Source organism: Myzus persicae, unplaced genomic scaffold (genome assembly GCF_001856785.1).
Source record: "Myzus persicae strain clone G006 unplaced genomic scaffold, MPER_G0061.0, whole genome shotgun sequence".
NCBI lineage: Eukaryota > Metazoa > Arthropoda > Insecta > Hemiptera > Aphididae > Myzus > Myzus persicae.
The window spans coordinates 604,521-622,452 of record NW_019103784.1 but is presented as its reverse complement, the minus strand read 5'-3'; the positions used below and the strand labels follow the sequence as shown (position 1 = coordinate 622,452).

The window sequence follows — 17,932 nt, the reverse complement described above, 5'->3', positions numbered from 1 at the left end:
TAATTATTGAGTATTGACCATATTCGTAACTTGTAAGTAAAAACCGTGTTCGATGCGCATCACCAATATGCCAACCGTAGCGGTATCTACCTATAATTGTATTATCACTATAATAATAAATAATAATAATAATAATAATAATATGAGTTTTTTTAAGTAGACAATCGATTAAAGTGCACAATGTAGATGCTATGAACAATTATAATTGAATTATTAGAACTATTAAAATACTTAAGTTTAAATGGTTTACGGAGATAGAAATATGACGAGGCTGCTTATTAGCAGATTTTTCCAGATATATTTATCTGAAAAATTAAAAAACTACAAATCGCATTTTTAATTTTTTGCCACACTGACATTACGTCAAAATGTGGATGTTATAATCTAGTATAACTACTTAAGATGACTTTGGTCCACTCATCCTGATAACATGATCTACAAAAAATAAAATTCCATTGCCTCTCATATACATGTTCAACAATACTATCAATAAATAACTCTCAGGGTTTATCCGAATACCGTAGCTGGGGCAATGGGTTTAAGAGATCGTGCAAAATTAATCGGCGGACACAGAACAGTTGTTCTGTGATCAATTCCAAAGCCCGTCCAGCTATATTAAAATAGGTCTATGAGCACCACAAGTTCGATGAATGCACAATTATTAAATACCAAAGAATTCTCGTAAAATATGCACTTTGTGCTGGTATTCATACTGGCAATTTTGAGGGTCGTCCGATTCTTCAAATCTCTGCCCGTTCACAATCAGTGAATCTATGCAAAGAAGAAAACAACCGTTATTCGTTTCCATCACGCACTGCACATTTAAGATACCACCCGTTCGCCTTCTTTACGCATTTATTGACTATATTATTACAATAATTGATAATATTTAAAGACCATTATCAGTCCTTCATTATACTCTTCTTTCCACAGTTCTTCGCGCACTTCACTCTAAGCACAATGTTCCTCCGTGCATTTGTAAACACCGCATTACCCGCACGTTACTTAATTCCCGTGTTTTCGACTTGTAATAATACAACAGTGTTGTATAATTATATTTATTCGAACAAACCAACCTCGCAGATGTATAATTTTTGGTTGCATTATGTTATACGAGTGGGTACAACGCAATATAGGCACGACAATAAACACGACATTTTGAAATAATATATTCAGTATCACAGCCAAAGTAGGAACAATCTAAACCTTTATGCTACTCAATGCTACTAGCTATAATATATTGTAATATGTAACCCATACAATGTACTTAATATTATAATCTCGTGTACTATATCATCGAAATACTCATTATCGCCGTTTATTTTATTACTTACTGGTTAATAGTTTGTGATTATTGTAATCATCGAGTTGTAATGCGTGCGAACGAAAGCTATACCTAAGTATTCATTTTCACAACACATTTACAAAGACATAATATTGTTTGACTTTGAGCGAGTGATCGTTTCTAAAATGAAGGTGTTTTAATAGGCTATTAACTAATATTGAGTTGGGCCAAGTACAATACAAATATTTGAAACATTTACTGGTGCGTCATATAGTATTATTTAAACAAAACCCAGAAAGGTTTCCTTATTTTGTCAGAATTGAAAATAGTTGTCAAATATATTAATAACACCACTAACGCATTGGATTGTATTCAACTTTTGTACAAGTAAATCGATCAAAAAAATACTAAATAACTATAATTATTAATGGAAGATAAAAGATTAGGTTAGCCTTTTTAACTTGTAAAAAAATAAGGAAATCAGGTACCTACGATTAATATTTTACTGGGTAAACGTTCTTCAAATAATTCAATCTGCCCAGTTAAAGATATTGCAGATAAGTGATGTTACTATATTTACATTTAAATATATATTATAGGTATATTATAAATATTCAGTATTATTAAAACTTAAAATAATTAGTTATACTATTGTACATATTCGTTTCTCATAGTTAGTATATACAGTTCGAAACACACGATATTATGTGGAGTTGAAAAATGACAGGATATAGTGTGCCATTCAAATTTACACGTACGTACCTATGTACATATTCGAGGACATACTACTATTATCCTATACATATATGTATACCTAATATTATGTAGGTATCTTTTGATTAGGTATCCGATGGTTCAAATTGTAGTATTTGCTTTAATCTATAGTAAGAAATCGATAAGGAAACAATATATCAAATGAATCGTTTATTATAATTACAATAACACTATTAATCAGTGTCAAAAAGCTATGTTCGTTATGACTTTGCAAAACATTCACGTCAAGTGATCATTGTCCATAATATGTTACTCTCCTTAGGTACTTTTATTTGGCAATTATTACAATAATTTAATATGTTAATTAGTTTTATAAATTATAATCGTATTTAACTTGATGAAATCCTAATTACCTACTGTTTATTTAAATTCGTTGATATACACCATAAAGAATGATGCGATTTGTAATTAACAAATTATGGCGCTAATTTAACGAATAACATTCGTGTACACTTCTTTAAAATAATCTTTTTTGCAAATCATTAGTGTTTCGAAAAAGTAAAATGTAATAACTAGTAATTAAATGTTATTATAATCTTAAGCGTAATAATAGTATACTTAAAGATAGTTCAAAAAAATATAAGTAAAATACATTTTTTTCTTTAATAACCTTAATTAATAATAATTGTGGAAATACATATAAATTAAAAGTTACCAAAAAAAAATTTACCTAGCTGTTATAATTTTAATCAATAATTTTATGTAATCTCAAATACACTGTCACTCAGTTAAATAATAAAAATATATACTCTGTATATTGTTTGAAATCTATTTAATTTGTTCATTTCAATATTATCGGTCGAATAAATAAATAATACATTAGCTCAAAATTCAATTATCAAAGCTTAACATAAAGTTTTTATATAATTGAAATTAATTTATTATAGGTACGAGTAAAAGCAATATTAAATCCGTATTTGAAATGAGTTGTTACAAAATAAGTTTCAAATTTCAATCAATATTCACTTGCAATAATTATAGTAAATCAAATTATAAATTAACTGTATACAACAAAAATTACAATTTGTGTTAAAAGTAATTTTTTAATAATTAATTCACTATGTACCGAAATATATTGGATATTTTTCAGTTGACAAGTAATCACTTTTTCAGATAAACAAATAATAGTAGCATATATTTATAACCACACATTTCATTCTCGATCTCTGACGAATTTAATGCAAGATTTATTCATGCACTTTTTGAATTTCTAAGATTACATAAACTATGAATGAAGTGCACGATGTAAATTTATCGTTACCACACTGCTATATTGGAAATATTGGAAGCGTATTTGTTTTTCAACAGTATTTCATTTTTTTTTCAGCGTCTTGAATAATATTTGTAATCTTCATCACTGTAAAAAAAAATCACTTTCAGAGTTGTCTGAGAGTATAATATAAAATATAAGTACCTACCTATTTGATATAATACAAATAATACGTATTATGTGTACATTATATTCATTATAAACCTGTAGGTACATACATCCATATAAAGGATACACGAGCAAACGACAACAAAGATATTATTTCGGTTATATAATATTATTAATTTAGATTATATATATATATTTATCCAGTGTTTATTATAAGATATTACATGTTATTAAACGAGTGTTGGGACTGAAATATACCAAATAAACACGATGCAGCAGCAGACGTGCTTACTGTTCAGCCAAGGGCTACAGAGTTTGTCCCCTCCTCCAGTTAGGTTGCTGATGTTTTTCAGTTTTTGCTTGATCGAGTTGAAGGTCGACGGTAAACGGCCTTGAGTTATACGTTCTTTTGATGCACACAAACACATTGTCACAATCTTCTTCTATGATGTTATTTTTTCATTATTTTTTCCAGTTCAAACGTTCAGGAACCTCTGCGCGAGCAATATAACATAAATATAAATATAAGCAACAACTGTTGGTTTTGAACGTCGTACTATTTTTTTTTTCATGACTTAAACTATTGATTAATTTTTTTTTTATAATCGCAGGTAACTAAAAGTAACAATATCGAAGATCAAACGCTTCCTTTGAAAAATGTTGATGTTTCTGACTACCGTCGTATCTGTAAGTACCTATTTTATTAATATTTGAAAAACAGAAATCATTTTGAACCTTGGTACTAGTACAACAATTGAAAACAATATTTTCAATTATTCTAATTACACTGCTAACACAACTTAGTTTAACGTTTTACTGAGGAAAAACTTTAACCAAATGATCATTACAATTTGTCAAGTTTAATATATTATTTTGATATTTCAAACAAAGTAAATATATTTTAAGTGTCTTTCGAAAACAACGTACCTATTATAATTACGTTTCGTATTAATCGCATAAGTTTTAAATTATAAAATTATATTCAAACTTGCATTATAACTAACGATTTGAATAAATTACTATTTATCTTAATAAAAGTAATTTAAAATAAACTGTGAGGTAATTACTAATTTTGTCAGATTTTCTTGGTTCTAAATCACTCGGGTTACCCGAGTAAAAACATCAAACACTGAGTTTACCGTTAACACAAGTAATTTTTAGCATTTCTGGTTCATTTAGTTTTTATTTCTTTGAATTTTACCATTTCAATGATAAATATGATTACCGTACAACATATATTGAATCCAAAAGACGCAGATATAATATCGTAACTGCAGAAGGAGTAGCTACTACGCGGAACGTAAATCTAAGAAAGTCTGAACAGCGTCATATTTCATATATTTAGTAAAATGATCTGCAGCCCATGTCATGCTCTGTTAGACAAACTACCAGACATGGGTTTTACATCCATATACCAACATCTTCGATAATATTATCTTTTATCGGGATGTAGGAATTGCGAGTTTCTTCAAATCAAGTCTCGTCAGGATATTAAAATATCGTGTTTATTTTACTACAACAGCTTTTTAAATATTTGTGCGCATTCGGGCTAAGGAAAACTCTGCGAAACGCATGTTTACGGAACGGTAAGCATATTGTTGAAGAGTATATTATATCAATACAAATCTGACCTTACTCGGATATTTATCGATTACCTATGTCGAAATACAATTTCGTATTCATAATTAGTAAATGTCGAAACGAAACGTCAATTACGTACACTAATACTAAAACCATAGTTAAGAGATATCATTCAGCGGGGCATATTTTCCTATTGAACACGATGACAATACTATACAAACGCATTTTAAAGTAAATCTCCGATGAATATCAAGTTAAATCTATAATCAAGTCATTTCGCACAAAACATGTCAGCTGGACTACACGACACCGAGTTTCTTTCACTAGCGCTGCACTACATAAATATATTTATTTTTTATAAGCTTATAGACTAGAAAACCAAGAACAACTTTAATTATTACTGACAAAAATTGTCTTAATACTTTGACTCCAATAAACAATTAATAATATAAATCAAAGGAACTCTTTTTACAGTTTGTCCAATATCAATATTCAATATGGTATACCTAAGATTAGGTACATAATTATAAAACTAAAGTAAATACGCTTCTATAAATATTACACATTTTATATTTCCGTTGTATTACATTATTTTTCTTTTCTTGAAGAAACATTGAGTTTACTTATATCTTGTATTAACAATAAACATATTGCTATATGATACAGATAAAATATTTTTTATTTACCTTAGCACTAATTATAGGTTTAAAAATAAATAAGTAGGTACTACAAATATCGAGAGATATTATTTAGTTAAATGTAGATGATTGTATTAATTGGGTAATAAATGCAACGAAACCACAGATAAACAAAATATTGATTGATTCAGCCTTAATAATATAATTAATTATATTAATTAGTCCAGTGTACACGTATATACTTACCGCGATAATTATTTAGAACTTTTAAATAGTTATAATTTTTATGGATGAATACTTTCGTTTACTAATTATTATAACTCATCTAGTTATCTCTCATCTATATACTTCATCATCGTTTTTCATTATACAACTCAAGTATTAAAATTCTACTTTAAAAATGAAAATAACATAATGACCTTCCAGATGTAAGACTGTTAAATTCAAAAACTATTCGCGGTGCAGTAAACATAAAATCATAAAAAAACCATCGAGGTCTACAAGTCGCCATGGTAAATATTGTATAATTGAACCGTATAAGATTGCGTCTAGCAAAATTATAATTATTGGTTGACACTTGAATATAACCTTTTAAATACCCGAAAATGGACAAATACCTAAAATATTTTAATGCCTAAGTCTCAAAAATGTGTGTACAAGTTATATTATGTTTATGTTCATCGATATTTTTTACGTAACGCACAATTTTTCGAATATTAAACATTAACAAAAGTTTCAAGTACTGCATATCAACTGGAAATAGCATGTAGACGATAAAGAAGTATTGCTTGCCAGTGATTTAATGAAGTAACTTTTTGATTTTCTCGATATGTTTAAGACGTATGAACTATAGAAAAATAATACATAAATATTTGAGGAATTTAAGGAACTTTGCTTTTATCTGAGCTCCGCACAGTCGATTTTCTACAATACAATACAATGATCCATACAATTGATAGTTTCAAATTATATTAGCAAAACAACAATTATGTTAGCAAAACAGTACCCTGCGTCGAGGAGAGTGGACGAAACGAAAGTCCTGCGCCCGATATCTATAGGCTATGTGTCCATGTTCCACGCCTCCTTAAATTAATTACTGCATTAAAATCAAATATAGATTTATTTTGAGAAACATGATATTAAAACAAATATGTATCTTAAATATAGTTAATAGAAGATGACGAAAATAAAACAATGAAGAACTAAAAATAAAAAAATCTATTTGGGATGATTCAGATAATAACTTACAATGACGAAAATAAAACAATGAGTACTAAAAATAAAAAAATCTATTTTGGATGATTCAGATTATTCCTTACGTGCCAATATTGGGTATTACTTATTAAGAAGATAATAACGAAAATGGGCAATCGGTGGCTCAGTGACTAGTTATCAATGGAATAGATGCTTTTTAGCTTTAATACTTATTAGCACATAATTTTTTTTATCGAATCTCTTTTGTGAGCCAATCATGGTATTTGAAGAAAATTAAATGAAAATAATATATATATTAAACCTATTCGGAAAATCAATACATTACAAAAGTACAATGATTGTGCGAAAAGGAAAAACAATACGATAAATGTTTGCTTAAAACAATTTCTTATACCTACGAGCAAACAGGATAAAATGTTAACACACATCATCTCGAACAATATTTTTTACATTTTCTAAATCAAGACGAAACAAGATTTTTAGAGAAAAAAATTATATTTTTACTATTTTTTAACATTATAGTTTTGAGGTTTTTAGTCTTTTGAATTTCAGCACATAATTATTTCATTTACATTTTTTAATTTCATATAAAAATCGAGAATATTTTCCTAAGAATTTCGATGCATATATAAACCTGATTTCCGGTCATTTTCAGTGTTCGAAAATATGTGTGTTAACTGTTAAAAGAATCATCTTGTGTAATAAAACACAAATAATATGATTATGATATTTAGTGATGTCACAACAAACATACCAAGTTCGAGTACCTAATATTCGTTTTCGGTTATTTCCATCGAATGATGCATTATTATTCTTTAGTTTTTCAATTCAGAAAATAATTAAAGTCGATGTGCCGACCTTTAATACCTCGAGCGCACTCCCACGTATGGAATTATTTTTTACTATGTCTAATAAAGATTACCTTAGACTTGGGTAACTATAATATCATGGGGATTTTCCAACAGTCACGAGAATTTTGATGGACAAAACAATAGGATAATATATCACATAATTTATGTACACCTAATAACAATAATTTACGCTACACCGTAAGCATAATATGTTCACGGACTCAAAAAGTCGTTAAAAATCAGTATTCACTCTTTGAGATGACTAAATTCATAGTTTTATCCGTTGACCATAAAAACAACAATGTGATACGAAATCACGAATACACGATTTCAGTTGCGCATGTGCAATAACACACACACACACACACACACACACACACACACACACACCTGTGTACATTTTACTCACGGTATAGGTTGGTACCTATATAAGTATATTTTTATATAATATAATGAGCTGCGGAAGTTCTTACTGGAAGATATAATAAAAACGTTCCGGTGTGTGATGTACACGACCTCGTCATCGTCATCGACGCCGCGACCTCTCCGGTGGAAACGGATTTATGGTACCTAAGGGAAAACAATAAAATACCTTACGCACAGACTAAAGTGTCGATATGATTGAATACGATCGAGGGGATATTATTATACGCATAATTGTATTATTATCATTATTAATGATTATAGTTTATATATATATATTACTATATTAATGAAATTTATTTTTTTTTTTTTTTTATAATGATAGTCAATAGACACACCGCACACTATCGTCTCAGCCTTGCTCCTGCGATATTTAGCGGGCAATCATAATGTTTTACGAAGTTCTGTATTAAACCAATTGAGCATAAGCATAATTGCATACAACGCCAAATTATTATTACTCGATAACGGAGGGGAATGCGTAATACGCATAAGTAAGGATGATGACACGACGTCATTATATTGTTAACTATATTATTTTGTATAGACAGCAATATAATGATATTTTTTGATACAAATAGTGGAGTAGGTAGAGGGGAGACCGGGGCTAGTTGTCACAGTTGTCACAGCTTTTACTATTTCTTTTTTTTTTTTTTAAGGACAAATCGTTTTTTCCGTATGAAGATTGTCACATTATTTAAAATACCATCTTGTGAACATACTAAAAAAAAAAAAACACTAATATTAAGTCAGAATACATTTTTAAATTTAAAAATAAAAAGGAATTTGTGACAACCTACGTGGTGGTGGGTCTGGGTTGGTTGTCAGATGTCACATCATCACGGGGTTAACTGTCACAGGTAAATCAAATGGTAATCCACATATTTTAGTTTTCAATGTCAAATTTGTGTCAGGTTTATAATTACTATATAGATACAAATAAATTAAATGCATAAATAAAAAACAACAAGTTAATAAAATGTAACGAACTGAAACATACTTAGTTTAAACTTTTAAAACAATCAGTGTCTAATAATTTGAGGCAACAAACCCCAAACTAAGTACTATTTGATAACAAATTAACTTTATGAATGACATCACCTATAATACAGATAAAAATTATACACCAAAATATATGTCGATACTTAATCCACTAGCTATTTCCCAAGTTAACAATATTAAAACGTTAGCTATAAATTACAATACATAAATGGCAAATATTAATAGTGACAACTAGCCCCAGTCTCCTTTAAACAAGAACAAACATGTAAGTTTATGGTTAAATCAATAGCATAACGTATTTCTGAACAACTTGAAAATCTGATTTCTTTTCATTAGATCAAAAATTATTTTATTTTATTAAGAGATTCTGTTCGGGCCTAAAATGATGAATTTGATCAATTTATACACTGTATATTTTTTTCTGAGCGATACAGTACCAAGACTTGATTTCGTTTCAAATTGTTACAATTCTATTCTTAAGTTCAAAGGTTACTATGGTAAAATTTAGATATTATGATTTCATAAAAAGTGTACATATTTAACTTACCTAAACAACACTTAGAAAACTGTGAAAACTAATTTTAAAAAGTAATAGTTGATAAATATTGTGGTAAAAACTGTAACTACAACACTAAAGCGAAAAAACATATTATACTCGCTCGGGGTATAATAAAATACAAAAATCAAAATAATATACTAAAATTTAGTCATCCGTGAAATAATGTTCTATTCACCAACGGATAATATCATAGTAATTAATATTGATATTATGAACTAAAACTATATTTTATTGTAAATTTTAACATTTAACTATAAAATAAAATCTATGAATATTCCTATTGTATATTTAAAAATTAAAAATACCATTTTATAACTCTAACACCCCGATAATTAATACTATTAAAACTAAAAATGTGTCTTAATGTTTGGAAAAAAATGCCACAGAAATAATCTTGTTTTATTTTACAATAAACTTATAATTGGGTTGTTCGATTCACACGGTTTTTAAGCTTGAATTCTAATATAATTTGACCTATTTTCCGAATCTGTGATATTCTTTTTTTCAAAACAATTATGATTAAATTATAGAAGATTAGTTACATACGTAGTAGCAGTCCTTCAATAGACACATAATAATATGATAAATAATGATAGAACTTGTTTTGGGGGTTTTAGCTGTTCAACTAGTCGTCAATGTCAGATTTAATTAAATTCACTGTGATCCTCTGAAAGAAAACATTTTCTGAAACTGTAACAGGAAACATTTTAATTTTGAAAACTGCGTACATAGTACATGCAGTGTAAGCACTTGAAAACGTAAAATAACAATTCATGATACGTGATAAAACAACACTATAAAATGTGTAAGTACTCGAAATAGTGTTGATCACTCATATATTGAAATTTAAAAGTGAGATAGAATTCAAGAAGAGACGTCAACAAATTGTGACACATCTTGAAACACGTTTGGTAGGTTAAAAATAAGCGAATATATGATATTTAATGTACGGACAACAGGTCGAAACTGCATACAAGTAATCCAAGTCCATATCGGCAATATTGACTCAACTACCCGATCGTTTAAATCGACACGGTTTTGGGCTTAAAGCGTAGTTTTCTATATGCGTTAAAGTTTTCTACATTTTTTATTTTTTTATTAACAATATACGATTTCCATACAGAATGTCTGTGGTTCGAATCCTCAAATCCATTATTGCGAGGCGCATATCAATTTCACGCGATTAGTTAGCAATTAATATTTTATTGTACAACTGATCAGTGTGTATAGTTAGTACCTACTATTAGAATGATATTATGTTATACGCTGACACGAATAATTCACTATAACGTGTACAGTGTTGATGTGTAAACGCCATTCCAATCAAGTTTACCGTTGTCATTATGTCTCTAGTAAAAAAGTACCATTCGTATTACATTTCTGGAGGCATATCGCCATCAATTAATTGCAAACAGTTGTGCGCATTTAGTGATTATATTCAATTGTATAGTTGTTACTTGTTTGTAACCGTACAATGTATTTACTGTGTATAAAGGTACGTAGGTACCCATCATGTATGTATACCGCACTGTGAAAACAATTTAATAACTGTTGAAGAATTGTTTTTTTTTTTTTTGACAATCCATACTACCTGTCTGTAGCTATAAAGTGTCAAGTCATAGTAAACATTCGCAACGATGTATTACTAATCACGACAATATTTAATTATACACACGCCTTGTATGAACATAATATTATTTTATGCTAAAATATATTGGTTTAGTGTATTTCACTGAAAATCAAAGACGATCCTATTGTAATATCGTAGGTAGATATTGTGATTTGTGATAACTGTAACGACAATTGTGTGATATCCAAAAATCCGCTTGCCATTTAGCCAAGCGTGGCCGATTAGTCTCCTTTTGAGAATAACTTCTTGGTCTTCATAAGAGGACGCTTCCAACATTTTAAATTATTTCAAATTGCTATGTTATGAGTATAAGACGGAGACAAAGCATGTTTCAGGTGTAGAGTTCTCTTAAGGAGCAGCAAAGTATTTCAAAAAGATTGCGAATTTACAGAACCAGCATACTTAAGTGTACTAATTTATTATAACTATTTAATAATTTCATGAAACATTTAAATTTATTAATTTGAAATGAAATTACTCATTTATATTCAAATGTTTGTTTTATATTATTATATAATTTATAACAGTAGCGGGAACCTAGTACTTAGACACTTAGACTATAGTTACTAGTTAGACTATTTTCTAAGTGACTACTTCAACAAATTCATATGTATGACACCTACACTATATAAATACTAATTAATCAGAATACAATTTAATACTTTCTAGTACATTATATATTTATAGACGATGGAAAAACAAATACATTTTATATATTACAAAATATATGATACTATGCAGGTGGTGTAATGTTGATTTTAAAAATTAAAAAACTTAGTACATTCAACTATAAAAAAATGTGTTTATGAAGTATTCACATAAACAATTTATAATATAATTAAAATATAATATATAGTTTTGTTTATTTACATACATTAGAACTACGGTATTTTTAAGTACAATAAATATTATGTTGTTTACATTTATATCCCATGGTAGTACATTTGGTTAAAATCAGCATTATACCTACTGACTAATAACATTATATTTGTATTATAATGTATATACAATATACATATGAATACGTATTTAATCATATTTAACTATATTTGAACAATAATGTTCGTTCCATCGTTTTTATAAGTAACATTAAACAAAAACATTATAGGTACTTACAGACTACTGTGAACAGTTATAATTTACATATGTTACGGTTTTGCCGAAATGTCTTATTTTTCCTATATTTTTTTCCCCCGGATAAAAATAGATCCGCTTGCGATAGAAGAAAAAAATGTCCGCTAACGTTACACGAAAATTACGTTATCGCCGAAAAAGGTAGACATGGCAACTTTTACCTTAGATACGTAATAATTGTTGAAATCGCCCAAATTTATTCGGACACGCACGCGATCACAGACGAAACGTCTATATTTACAATGACCTGCAGTAATTATTTATTAATTGTGATATATTCACGACGTAAAACAGACGTATTATGCCGATAAACACGTAGTTTTAGTAACTATTAAACATGAATACATCTAGACATTTATAATTAAACCAAGTTTTAATAATTACCGCTTGAAATGTCAACAACTCAATGCCTAATTGCATACACTTGAGTGTATAATATACATTATACATTGTTATAGTTTATCGCCAATGGCTGTATATAATAGGTATTAAATATTACTCTGATTTTTACTTTTTGTATCAATAATTATTAATAATAACAAGAACGTTAAAATGTGTGAATATTATCACGTGGTCCCACAGGCCACAATATTCCCGCACATTGGCAAGATAATTTGAAAACCACTTTTGATTGTTTTGTTTAATTATGCTAAATATTTCACTGCAACTAACCGGAGAAACAAAACTTGTGCCTAATGCCACGGTGGTAATTTTGAATTTTGAATAAATTTTTTTTTTTTTTGTTTCACAATAAACGCATTAAAAAAATTTCAAATGTGAACACATCAAAATAATATTATAATAAAGTAAAAGTTATCGAGTTTATGTTATGGTAAACAATTCACGTTTTATGACCATTGGGATGATGGCATATTTTAATAGTCTCTATACGACCATGCAAATCGGACATACAAAGTGCGTAATATAGTAGAATTTCGTGTTGCGCACTATTTAAATGTTTATATTATTTACAGAATTCAAAGTATCTATACGTCTTTACCTATAATAATGTAATGTAATACCTGTTGAACAATACAATAAATGAACCTTGCCTATTGATGCAGAAATCATTTATTTGTACACACGGTGTGTGTGCGTGTGTGTGTGTGTATGCTCGCGTGTTTTATTTATCGTATAAATTATACCATAATCGATAAAATAATAATATATTATATTGACTGCAGTTTAACGCTATCGGTGATGAATACGAATATTATCTAGATTGCTAAACGACCGTGACTGCCAGTAAGTAGGTGCGACCGTCAACACCGCACGAGAATAATATTATGTACATTTACACAGTATCATAAACAGACAATTTCACGCGTTTTATTATTTCCACCGTGTACACCCGAAATATGAAATATTAAAAATAATAATTGACTGATGAGAAGCATAACTATTGTATTCATACTTTTGTTTTAACTCTCATATTATATTATATTTCACTCGTCAGTTTTTTAGAGTGTTGAATACGTCATTCTTGCAGAACTACAAAGTGGTAAATAGTATTGACGAAAAAGTATTACAATAACTTCAATGTATTATCTACGAAACAAAAGCGTTTTGTATACCTACCTATTGCATTATTTATTTCAAAAACAAAACAAAAAGAAATATAGCTTGCTACGAGATATTTTTTCTCTACGGAGAAAACTGAGGAATCATAGATATGTTTTTGGGCACAGTGCAGTGGAAAAATATCTAGTGGAGAGCTACATTTTGTTAAGAATTTAACGAATTAGGAATTTATTGTAGATTGGTTTTTAATATAATATATTTTATTTTATTTATTGATTTGCGTTTCAATGGCGATATAGTCAAGTGACTTTTATTTGTATATGGGTACCTTAACAATGTTTTACTTTTTGAATTCGATTTCAAATAATAATAATAATGAATAATAAAAAGTTTATAATAATATTATGTGGATACCTATATTGTTTATATATATATATATTACATACCAATATATTGCCTAATAAATCACTTTACATTGTAGTGGTAATTTTATTTTAGTCCCCATTGTTATTAAATATATTCACAATTTATGCGAAAAAGAATATTTCAAGTTTAATTTGAACACTTATGTATCAATCCGTATTTAGAAACATTTTTTTTTGTTTTATTAGGAATTGTTAATTTATGGAAATCAAAAAATACGAAGAAATGAACGCGGAAAAATTGGTTTTTAAATTTGATACGCATAAAGTTATATCTGATACTTATTGTAGTTAACATATAAAGAACTCTTATTCTAAAAAATTGTTTTACATAACAACATATTTTACCCTCAACCACAAATAACTATTAAGACTATGCTATTATAATTTATTAATAACGTAATGATATATATTTACCTATAGGTAACTGCTTACTTCGACGTTCAAACACATTTTGTTAAACTCAATTAAAACTACTTATTACATCCTAAATTAATTTTAAAAGGCCAAAAATAGTTGATTGCATAGTTAATATGAAAAATTAAATGCAATGTTTTTATTGACCTTGCTTTGTTAGATACCATTTTAAACTTTGAAAATAAATAAATAGTAAAAAACGACATGGGTGAACTAGATATATAAATAATTTAAATTGATTTTCAAGCTAAAATCATGTAAGTATAGTTCAACGCGTCACAATTTTCTTAGAATCACATTTTATTAACGTTAAAAAAATATATAAATAGCAAATATCAATTAAAAAAGCACTTACACTTAATACATATTTAACAATATTAGTTTACTTTATCACTAACTCAATACTGGTTTAAAAACCCAATATTTTTTAAATGATTTTAGGTGTTTGTCTTTTTCCTTCAACAGTTAACAGAAGGATCTCTTGAGGAACGCTGACTATTTTCTGATCTTTACAGTTCATATCGTATACCCTTAAGCTAGGGTTGTTCTGAGTTATCTACACACAAAATGATATAAAGTGTTTAGTGTATTATTAATTATATGACACTTGTTTGTAAAGTCATATGAGACTTACCACCCGTGTAAGCAACACTTCTTGAATAGGTTTTTTTTTAACGTTTCATTTTAAGTTTAGGACAACATGAATAACAATATTGTGATACATTTTATTTTATTGTTAGATACTATACTATTTTAAATTAAATTCCGATTTCCGATTGTTCTGCACACAGTGCCTGTGCATGATGGATTTGGGAGCGGCGATATCGGTGCCAACGGGCAAGACGACGCCCATCGAACCTGCTGTGCCCGAGCCAAAAATAATTCCTGTGCCTGGTTCCTATCTGGCACCACCGGCTCCCGTACAGGAGTATTCGGAAGAAAGACCCGAACCACCGCCATTGGATCCGTCTTATGTGCCAATCCCATATAACTTCATCGAGTACTTGGCGCCTCAAAGTCTTCTACTGGTAACTATTTTATTCCTACAGCGAAACAATGTGGTGACGAAATTAATGCATGATCGGTATGAAAATGATTCGGAGGATAATTGATTACGGTTAATTATACATATAATGATTTTGTAGTGAATTATTTTGTTTATGAATGTTCCATCAATACCTAATAAAATTGCATGATGACAATGATAACCAGCAACTTTTATATATTAGGTATTTAAAATGTACACGTTGGACACTAAGTCACTAACTGTTTATGTATTATATTTATTTATGACACACCTACAGTTAAATGTTTTCATTGGTATGGTACGCCAAGCCTAAAGGAATATAATAAATATTCCAGATGAAAAATCAAAAATTAAAATGCGATTTAAGGTTAAACAGAAATTGGCCAAGATACGTCTTAAATCTTAAACAGCCACTTATTTTGTAAACAATATTGGGTACTTATTTTCATATGTGCTACTATCTACTAATGGATTAAGTTTCCTCTCACTGTCTCACTTCCTTGCATAATTTTTAAATTTCTTACAACAATTTACTTATTGTACTTTTTTATTAAGTAGGTACCTACCTACAGAATGTTAATACTCATAAAAAAATGAATATTATTTGAGTTACACATTTAAAGTTTATTATTACAATAATTGTATTGAATAATTACCAAACTCTTAAGTATAGAAAAAAAATTTTGATTCAACGCGCATGCTATTGAATGACCACCATGAGCACTCTGACCATAAGTTTTCAATAAAACCAAATAATCGTCCACTCTATTGAAGTAAAAAATATACGGTTATAAGGAAGTGTCCACTTTAGGGAGGATAAATGTACAAGTTCCTTTTATTATTTTTTTGTGAATTTGAAAAATATCCATCCTAGGAGATATTTTCAATTTTGGTATTTTAATTTCTCTATACACATAAGTATATGACATATTGTGTATTATGTTACCAATTATTTTTCTTGTTATCGTGATCATAACTAATTTTAATATGGTTAAATACTTAAATTATATTTCGATCTTTACTTCACAAACCTATAAACAATAAGTACACTGTAGATCAATTTTAGAACGACTCAATCGTATTAATTTTCCTAACTATAAACTTTAAATGTCTGCACCTCCTCTAATAATTGCTGTTCCATAATATTTAAACTAATAAAATCACTACGTTTTTTTTTTTAATCATATTTATTGTAAACCTTCTTCCTAAGCACAACCCCCGATTCCTTCCAATCGTCAACGAACCGAATCTTAAATAATTGTTGATTATATGAAAAGTTAAAACCAATACTTTTACTACACTCTACCTACTTAATATTATGTGTATGTACTTTACAGGTACCAATGAAAATTAAATTCCAGAAACCTTATTCAAAATATGAAAAATACCCACTTACAGCAATTAAGTATCAGAAGCTTATCAAAAATGAAAATATGAGACGGAAATACTATTCAAATATCCCACAACAAAATAATATTCCATTTAATTGATGAGTGTTATAAATTCTCTCATCGTCAAAAATGTTTGCCATGTCATATACATATATAATATGTAATTAAAATAAAATGTTATACATTTTTTACCTCTTAAAAATAATTGTTTTTATCTCTACTATAACCAACATTGTTTTGTAATATAATTTATATGTAATATTTTAATATAATATAATAACGTGTAATAAATGTCATATTTGTATTATAAACATATCGCCAATATTTGAATGTGTAATTTCATAATCCTTATCAACATCGAATTGTGTGGTCTATTTCATGTGAGACACTATTAATCATAAATATCAACAATAATTTGATAAACCTGCAATAATTTACCTATCTACTATAGCCATATACAGTTGTTTTCGATACGCCAAAGGGCAAAAATCAAAAAAGAAACTTTAAACTTAAATTTATCATAATACTGCGAAACAATATTTCAGCAATCATTTATATTAGTAGTCGCAAGAACACCTGTTGTATAATGTGAACACTCGCGTTACACCCTAAGTCTTATACCAATCATTAATCGTATACTCATTCCCCATGCATAGTCCATTCTTAATGTGGGGCATATATGTA

General features: G+C 28.4%; 1 protein-coding gene across 2 annotated transcripts in view; it reads left to right on the top strand.

Annotated features, from left to right (window-relative positions):
• The window catches only part of LOC111035273, a 44,123-nt gene extending 26,649 nt beyond the window's left edge, over positions 1 to 17,474 (top strand). The window contains exons 1-4 of one of the 2 annotated variants that reach the window (XM_022316815.1): positions 3,858 to 3,974; positions 4,049 to 4,124; positions 15,622 to 15,858; positions 17,195 to 17,474. In XM_022316815.1, coding sequence (XP_022172507.1) covers positions 4,095 to 4,124; positions 15,622 to 15,858; positions 17,195 to 17,347 — 420 coding nt within the window. In that variant the 5' untranslated portion in view covers positions 3,858 to 3,974; positions 4,049 to 4,094 and the 3' untranslated portion in view covers positions 17,348 to 17,474. Of the gene's footprint in view, positions 1 to 3,857; positions 3,975 to 4,048; positions 4,125 to 15,621; positions 15,859 to 17,194 lie in introns of those variants that run through there. The other variant, XM_022316816.1, reaches the window with a different exon arrangement.
• Positions 17,475 to 17,932: the final 458 nt, after the last annotated feature.